Genomic DNA, 8,970 nt, shown 5'->3' with positions numbered 1-8,970 from the left:
CTCACACACAGTTGCTACCAGGTGATCCACGATCGGCCGGCTTAGCCGAGTACTCCTACTCCTAGCTGGGAAGAGATGTCGGCCCCTGGGGAGGCCGGCTCGCGAATCTGCCGCAACACCACTTCGGTAATACATATTCCTGGTGTAATTGTAATTGTAATTGTAGTTGAACACCCGTTGATCGGTCGGGGTTTTCGATTAATGTAATGATTTAGGTGAAGGTCCAAACGTTCATGGGAACCGGGGCGGTGCCATGCACCGAGACGCGCCAGAAATTCCCGGTCCTGGTGCGGGTCACGGCCGCCGCGGCGGAGGAGCAGATCAGCTCCGCCACGCCGCACGGCGTGGACATCGTTGCGGTGCTCGACGTAAGCATGTCCGCGGACAAGCTGAAGCGCACGAAGGACGCCATGAACATCGTCATCAACAAGCTCGGCCCCGAGGACCGGCTCTCCATCGTGTCGTTCGGCAGCGACGACGTGCGCCGCGAAATGGAGCTCACCGGCATGTCTGACCATCAAGGCCGGAAAGACGCTAAGGACGTGGTCAAGCGGCTACTCACACAAGGTGGGGCCAGCAGTATGGGCCGTAGGGTACCGCTTGCTGCTCTGCATGAGGGAGCTCAGGTATCAATTCCGGTTGTGATGCCATATGAACACACCGCCGCATCGATGGTTTATTTGTTTGATTCTTAACTAGTTTGTTTCACGCTCAGATTCTAAGGGAGCGTCAAGATGGCGAGAAGAGCAGCAGCCGTGTAGGCTGCATCTTGTTCCTGTCGGACGGTCTGGACACCCAGATCTTGGACGACGCATGTATTAGCAGCGACTTCCCAGTACACACCTTGGGTTTGGGCGCCGACCACGACCCCAAGGCCCTGAAGCACATCGCCGACAAGACCTCCGGCACCTACTCCTTCGCCAACAAGGACATGGCCAAGATCAAGGACGCCTGCGCTCTGTTCACGTCCATCCCGGCGACATCCGTGGAGATCACCCTCAGGGCTCACGAGGGCGCTCTCATATCGTCCAACGAGACGGGCCCCGACGACGGACGGTCTCTCTCGATCCGCATCGACAACATGTATGCCGGCGAGAAGAGGAACTTCATCGTCTACCTGGCACTGGAAGCTACGGCGGAGGGCAGGCAGAAGCTCCTGACCATCGGCGGCCGGTACCAGAACCTTAGTGAGAGCAAGAACCTTGATGACACTGATGATGTTTTCTTGATGCGGCCAGATGAAAAATCCTCCAAGACCGGCCGCCAAGTTTTCCTCCGTGTCCCTGATGTGGCGGCACAAATCAAGATGTTGTTCCTGGGTATCTCCGGCTCAGTGCCACAGCCGACCGCGGCGACGATCACTTCCAGGTTGCAACAAATATGGCAGGATGTGTGCCACTCAACGGAAGGCAAAATTAGAAACGCTTCTGAGACCATGGGAAACATCAAGGAGGCAGGTTACCAAAAGATGACCAGGGGCATCAACAACTTCGACCGGTACAAGGTATCAGGGCTGCCTTACAAATTGTCATGGCCAAGGAGCCTCAATTGGCGGCGTGCAACCACTAAGAACAACGAACCCGAATCTCCCAAGACTGGTGATGTCGTCCTGACCCCAGGGCAAGAACCAGAAGAAATTGCCCAAGATGGAAACCACGGCAACGCCGCCACCACCGCCGCTGCCACATGGGAAAAAATCAGAGCTCGGGCAAGGAGACACCCCTGCTCTCGTTTGCGCCCGGGTGTTGCAGTTGTGCTTGTCCTGACCTCGCTCCTTCTGATGATGCTCTACTCTGGGCTTGAAGGAAGCTCCATGGCAAAGGGCATAGCACAGCTGCAGTATCCAATGCTTTTGTTCTCCAAGAGCAACTATGCTGCTTGGGATGCAAACAAGGCCATAGATCCCAAACAGGTTCCCGCAAGGAAGGACCAGGAGCAACTGGCATGGAAGGCAACGAAAGCGACTGATGAGAGCACGTCGCCAGGACAAGGGTGCTGCAGAGACAATGCTGATGATGCATCAGACAAGTGCGGCGAATGCCATGGTCGTGACCATGATACAGATAGGGAAAGTGATTTGGTTGCCAAGATCTTGGACATTATCCTCTCCAGTGTCAAGGGGAAGGAAAGTGAGTTGAAGTCTCTTCTGGTTGAAGCTCGGTGTGATCATGAGTAACAGTTCTCTTCTGATGGTATATATCTGGAGAATAACAATCAAGCATTGCATGTGAAGCATGGAGAATAAAGAATAATTAAGAGGGTAAATCTGGTGCTATTAATCACGATTAAGCGTTTTATGATGTAAAAGGAGCGCCTGAATGTTCATTTGTTCCTTCTCATGGACCGCTGCTATGTCTGCGAGTTTTTTTTTTTTGGGTTTCTAAGATCGAGTTCGTGCATGTTTGAAAGGAGATTTGTTCCTTCGCATGTTTGTTTTTATAGTTCTAACCAAACTATACAACATCTTTTCTTTGAATGCAACTATGCTACTCTTGGGTCGCGACAAGATATGTTTGAGAGGTGGGTAAATAGTCCGTGGGAGTGTAATCTCAGGAAACCATTCTTGATTGCAGATTACCATGTGTTGGGCTTTATGGAGATGTTGTAATGTTGTGATTTTAAAAAAAAACACCAATATATTTTATTATGTAGGTTATATACAGGGGGAAGATACTAGATCAATTATGGTCGCTTCTATGGAAGGTGCATATGCATGAGGCATACAATGTCGAGAATTCAACTCTTTGCACCTTTGTAGTAAGCATCTATCACATGCAATCCCTTCTCAAATAATAACATTACCATACAAAGATGATAATAACATAAGTAACACGATAACACAATTCAAATTGCACCGAGTCAAATACTCAATTAGAGTACAAGTAGCTACTTAGTTATTCTCAACCGTGTTGTTTTCCCATTTTTTATAGAAGTCATCTCATAGAGAATGATGGCGTGCTCTATTATTCAAAGCATATGATTGGTTCTTGTGAATTAAGAAAATACTAAGTTTTGGTCATTGAGAACAGGTTTTATTTTCTCCATGATAGGCCATGGCGTTTGTTGCAAACATATTATATCTCTCCACGCCATCATGTACACACATCATTGATCCAGGTGACACTTTAACTAGTTGCAAATGGTTGAGTAGACTCCAAAGTTAAGTAACTAAAATGTTATATGCATGTTTAGTTCATAGTCACACTCGCAAAACTTTATGCATACAAGTCTTACATATCAAAAGTTTAGGTGGCCAAGCTAGTGATAAGATGTGGACTAGACATTTTATGGCATATATTATATACAACTGACAGTACAAACTCATTAAACCCATTTATTTGTACAAGAAACTACAATATACTCCCTCCGTTCCAAAATTATAAGTCATTCCAACTTTCTTGGAGAGTCAAACCATTTTATGTTTGACCAAAATTATAGAGAGGATCACAAAGGTCTATGGCACAAAATAGATATATACTATGAAAATATATTCAATGAAGAAACTAATGATATTTATTTGGTATCATGAATGTTATTACTTCATTGTATAAATTTGGTCAAACTTGAGATGCTTTGACTCTCCAAGAAAGTTGGAATGACTTATAATTTGGAACGGAGGGAGTATTACCTACATGACATAAGAATGTACTAAGGTTTGCAAGCATTATAGCATATACCTCCTACTTTGCTTTTTATGAGACGTAGTTTGGTAATTAATTGTCATGAAAAAATTAAAATTATTGACACAAAAATGATTGTTTCACGTAGCAATATTTAAAAAAACAAATTGTATATAGTTAGCAAGAAAGAAAAAGTAAGACAAATTATATTGTGGATGGCGCTTCATATGTTTTTTTCTCTATATTATTTTGGAGTTGGAGAGATTGATTTACTAATTAACTTGTTTGGAATTATATGACATCATCATATCTATGTCATGCATGACATACTCTTTCCAAGTCCTCTTTTTAATGTAGTCTTGATCAAATAGTGTATACTGTGATGCCATCGTTCGATCTAGTCAGCTCACATGCATGCTTGTGTCTTGCGAACATGCAAATGTGTTGTAGGTGCACAAAGAAAATTGACACAGAAATGATTGTCTAATGTAGAATATTTAAAAAGACATATTCTATCTATTCATAAGGAAAAAAATACAAATTTTATTGTGAATGGTGCTTCATATTTTCTTTTCTCTATGCTTCTGTTCATCTGCAAAAATAAGCGATTGCGGCTGCTACAGCCTCTTATTCTTCTCTCGCAAAGTTTTGTAGCTACAGTACTTTACTTTGTGAGACAATAATAAGAATAATCGGCTGCTGCAGCCGTAGCCGCTTATTCTTGCAGCCGAACAGGCTGTATATTATTTCGGGGTTGAAGAGATTGATTTACTAATCAACTTAATTATTTGTGATAATGTGACGGCATCCTATCTAGTCATTCATGACATACTATTCCCGAGTCTTGATCAAATATTTTATATTGTGATGCCATCGTCGATCTAGTCAGGGATTAAAAGTCAGCTCACATGCATGCTTGTGACTTGCGAACGAGCAAATGTGTTGTAGGTGCACAAAAATAATTGACATAGAAATGATTCTCTAATGTAGAATATTTTTCAAAACAAATTCTAACTATTCATAAGGAAAGGGAAAAAAGACGAATTATATTGTGAATGGTCCTTCATGGTTTTCTTCTCTATATTATTGTGGGGTTGAAGGGATTGATTTACTAATAAACTAATTTGGAATAATGTGACGGCATCCTATCCAGTCATTCGTGACGCACTCTTCCCAAGTCCTCTTGTTAATGTAGTCTTCATCAAATAGTTCATATTGTGATGCGATCGTCAATCTAATCAGGAATTCAAAAGTTAACTCGCATGCTTGTGACTTACGAACATGCAAATGTGTTTTAGGTGCTTTTTTTATATGCAAGTCATCATCTCTCATGGATAGATGCCTTCTTCTAATATTAAAGGCCTATCATTATCTTGTAGTCGTTAAACAAAGAAAAGACCAAGGATTAAAAGAGCTAGCTCACTTTTCCTTTGTTTGATTTTTTTTGGAGGACCGAGGACAACTTACTAATTCATTAGAAACCAACTTCCAATATACTTTTGATTTTGATGATATAGTCTTGCTTTCTGTTTTATTCAAATTAATACTCCCTCAATTGTTTTACTGAATTTCATTTGATCTAGTTCTGGTGTGTATATTCATTAAACTACAGAACCAATTAAATCGGCTTGCTCATTCGGGCGCCACCCAACAACACAAAATCTGTCTGCTGGAGAAAAGGCCCATATAGCCTGGAGTGAAGGGGGAGAGGCGGACAGGCTAGCCCACAACTTTTGAAAGGCTCATAAGATATCTGAAAACCTCTTCGGCGTCTCTCCACCCCAGCGTCACTCCAAAATTCATCTTGTTTGCATGCGTGTTATTAGGTCTAGTTAGAACTTAGAAGGGCCTTTAAGAGAAAGATCTGGCTAGAAGAAATTTTTTTTGAGGGTCAACCGGCGGGGGGTGGCGGGAACAGAGGCAAGAGAAAGATCTAGTTAGAAGAATTTAATTGTTTAACTATTATTTTCTTAAAAATTCCGACGACATGGAAAACATGACTGGTCAAAAAGAAGAAATTAGCCGGTTGGAAAATATAAATACAAGAAAATATAAAAAAATATGATAAAGAACAAAATGCAGACCCAAATACCAACCCATGTCAGTCAACTCTCACTATTAATCCGGCCATATGCCTCAAGAGTAAAGTAGTTTAATGGCTTTCTAGTAGTTTAATGGCTTTCTATTGTTGAGTGGATTACTGGAGTAACCACATTGTGTATGGAGGGGAATCCTTCCAAGAGTCCCAGCCAAAGGATAACTAGTTAGGCTTGCTAACGGGACGGGGCGAAATGGGTATTTCGGGGCGGGTGTTTATGCGGGTTTCGTTAGGATGGGTGAGAATGGATTTTAAAGGCTAGCGGGACGGGGTGGGGTGGGTCTAGTAGCGCGGGTCGGGGGCGGGTTGGAACCGGTCCTTGTTGACCTCGCAAGATGGGGGTGTCGTGCGTCCGTGCACACCAGTCCCGCAAGGTGGGTTACTGCGCTCCCGCAAGAAAGCTGCGTCGCCGCCACCGTCGGCCGCTGCCTCGCCGCTCTCCTCCAACAAAAACGGCATATTCAGGTACTCCCCTTCCAGTCCCCTCCTCAATCTCCTCCGCATCACCCCTTCACCTTCTTCTTCTTGCCAGATCTGTGGGGGAGGTGCCGTTAGCCGCCGCCGCTGCATCCGCTCCCGCGTGCAGGACCTGAGGGTGCCACGCTCCACCAAGAAAGGCGACACTGCCGCCGCTCCTGCCGACGACACCCCGAATCCGTCCACCTCCAACTAGCACGCCAACAGATCCCGTTTCAGGAACCACACCAGCATTGGATCCCTTCAAGAGATCAAGGTGCTTTTCCCTTTTCTCTTCGATTCCTTAACAATATGTTTCCTAATCTCGTATTCCTATTTGTTCTTGCGTGCATAGCTATTCTTAGCTTGTTTATTTAATAGTGTGTTCTCTGGAATCAGATCCTCTGCTGAAGCTTATTGTTTTTATTCATCCAATCGGCTCTAGTTCATGTAGCATTACAACATCAATTAGAAGAGTATTTAGAATGAAAAGTATTTGAATGTGGATGCTTGATGTGTTGGTGGAAAGTATTCAGAACACACAGATCAAACCTTGCTAATACTGATGCTAAGCACTATTCCTCCTAGTTCATGTCGCACAATTTGTTGCCTGCATACACAAAGAAAAAAACTAGAGATTGGTGCATGCACTCTGTTTTCATCAGAATATATATTCAATCACTATTAGCTTTTGTTATTGCATTTCATATGTATGATATTACTGCTGATTATCGTTTATACCTTTTTGAAACAGATGTCTTCTCATCGTCTTCTCATCGGTTAGAGGTCTCTGGTACTAGTGAGAGCACAACAGTTCATCGCAAACACCAAATAGAAGGGCACCAGTCTGGAAGTATTATGAGCTGAAATTAGTCGAGATAGATGGAGTCCTAAAAGAGATCTGCAAGTACTGCAGAATAAAGTTGACTGCGAACAAGAAATCAGGTACAAACAGCATTCGAACTCACATTGCAGAGTATTGCCCCAAAGTCCGTATTGATGATAGGAACAAATTTGTCGCTACAATGAAGAAAAAGCATGTAGATGGTTCATTCACCTTTAATCAGCAAAGAAGTCATGACTTGATGTTGCATGGTGTGTTAGAGCTAATGTAGCATTCAATAAGTTTGATGATGAAAGCTTTGAGCCTTGGATGGAGTCATTGCAACCCGCATTTAGCTGCATAGGGCGACAAATGATTCGTAATGAATGTGTTGCTAAGTTTGAGAGAGCAAAGATAGAATTATGAAGTGAACTTCAGAATCTTAACTCTCACATATGCTTCACATCTGATCTTTGGATATCAAACCAAAAGTTGGGATATATTTGTGTGACAGCCCACTATATTGGCCCTGATTTTGTTTTGAAGAAAAAGATAATTGCATTTAAGGATGTGAAGTACCCACATACAGGTGTAGCTATTGAGGAAGCCGTTACAACTGTTCTGACAGATTATGGAATCAAAGAGAAGATGTTTATGATCACACTCAACAATGCAGCAAATAACAAGGCAGCTTGTGATCTTCTTGTTAGATGTTGTGCTCGTATACTCAACATTCTTATCCAAGATGGTATGAACACTCTTGAAGCTTTGGTCTACTGTAAAGATTGGTTGTATAAATATATCACCACTGAAGGTAATTTTAACTGAGATTTCCTTAATTCTTGTTTCAGTCATATCTTTACATCTGCACCCACGTGACATAATGATCCTTATCTGTGTGCACCCATCTTTTTGAAGATTGCTTCATCTAATTCATTTTCCATCATATAATTATCTGTCAATTAATTAGGATAAATAATTTTTATTTCTGAAGGTTACTTTCTACCAAACTCACTACACTGCTTCTTATTGACAGATGAGCGTTGACTGCACTGCTTCTTATTGACAAATGACAACGCGTTGATTGCATTGCTTCTGCTGATGTGCTGTGCTGACTGCTACTTTGAGTTTCTGACAGTGTTGTGATGCACTACTACGGAAGAAGTGACATCCTAGTACCAAAAGTTCTTTTGTCAGGATGGATTGGATTTTTGGATTTGTGTTAATGAGTTTGTAAATTCCTGCCATGATCACCTTGACTAGGTGTATAATTACAGCTGTTAACTACTGTGTGCATGACTCTTGTTGTAAGTTTATCCTTAGCAGTACAAATTTGGTACATGTAGTATTAGATTATGTTCTCACGTTGAACCCACAGTGTACCCACGTAAAATGAGCGGGGAGGGGTGAGTTAATTAAATGACATTTTGGGTAGGGGCGGGTCCGCGTCAATTCCTGTTAATTGCAGGGAGGGGTGGGTGAGGGGCGTCGATTCCTATTAATTGTAGGGAAGGGTGGGTGAGGGGCGGATCCACCCCCATTAGCAAGCCTATAACCAGTCCACCACCCACACCTAACCATAATAGACCATTTTTTGTATACTAATGAAATATTTTTTTTTTACTTGCGACACCTAGAACATGGTTTCCCCAGCTCTGTTTTAGGGTTCCCTCTCCCCTTTCTTTAATCCTCATCTCCTCAACTAATTTGAACATATTTTACCTCGTGTTCTAGGAGTGAAAAAATAATGCTCTACAGGTCCTTAAAAAATGATGCACCACTTGATAATGAAGTGGGGTGTGCGCGATCAAAATTTGTGTCCGCGGACTCCAAAATATCAGACGAGGAATCTAGCCCATGAATGTTCACCAGGCCAGTACGTACCTGCTGGGAGTTATGGGCCGAGGCAAATTTTCGCATTTAAAATCTTCTAGATCAATAATTTACAGGACCCCAAAACATCAGACGATGCA

At 42.7% G+C, this 8,970-nt stretch overlaps 1 protein-coding gene across 1 annotated transcript; it reads left to right on the top strand.

The window, feature by feature from the left end:
• On the top strand, window positions 1-2,352 carry LOC111258042. The gene is made up of 3 exons (XM_022828761.1): window positions 1-126; window positions 216-626; window positions 716-2,352. The coding sequence occupies exons 1-3, from the start codon at window positions 76-78 to the stop codon at window positions 2,174-2,176; spliced, it is 1,923 nt and encodes a 640-aa protein (XP_022684496.1). The 5' UTR covers window positions 1-75; the 3' UTR covers window positions 2,177-2,352.
• The last annotated feature ends 6,618 nt before the right edge of the window (window positions 2,353-8,970 follow it).

Source organism: Setaria italica, chromosome VII (assembly GCF_000263155.2).
Source record: "Setaria italica strain Yugu1 chromosome VII, Setaria_italica_v2.0, whole genome shotgun sequence".
NCBI classification, from domain to species: Eukaryota; Viridiplantae; Streptophyta; class Magnoliopsida; order Poales; family Poaceae; genus Setaria; species Setaria italica.
Note: the sequence above shows the minus strand (reverse complement) of the source record. Positions and strands in the feature narration are given on the sequence as shown.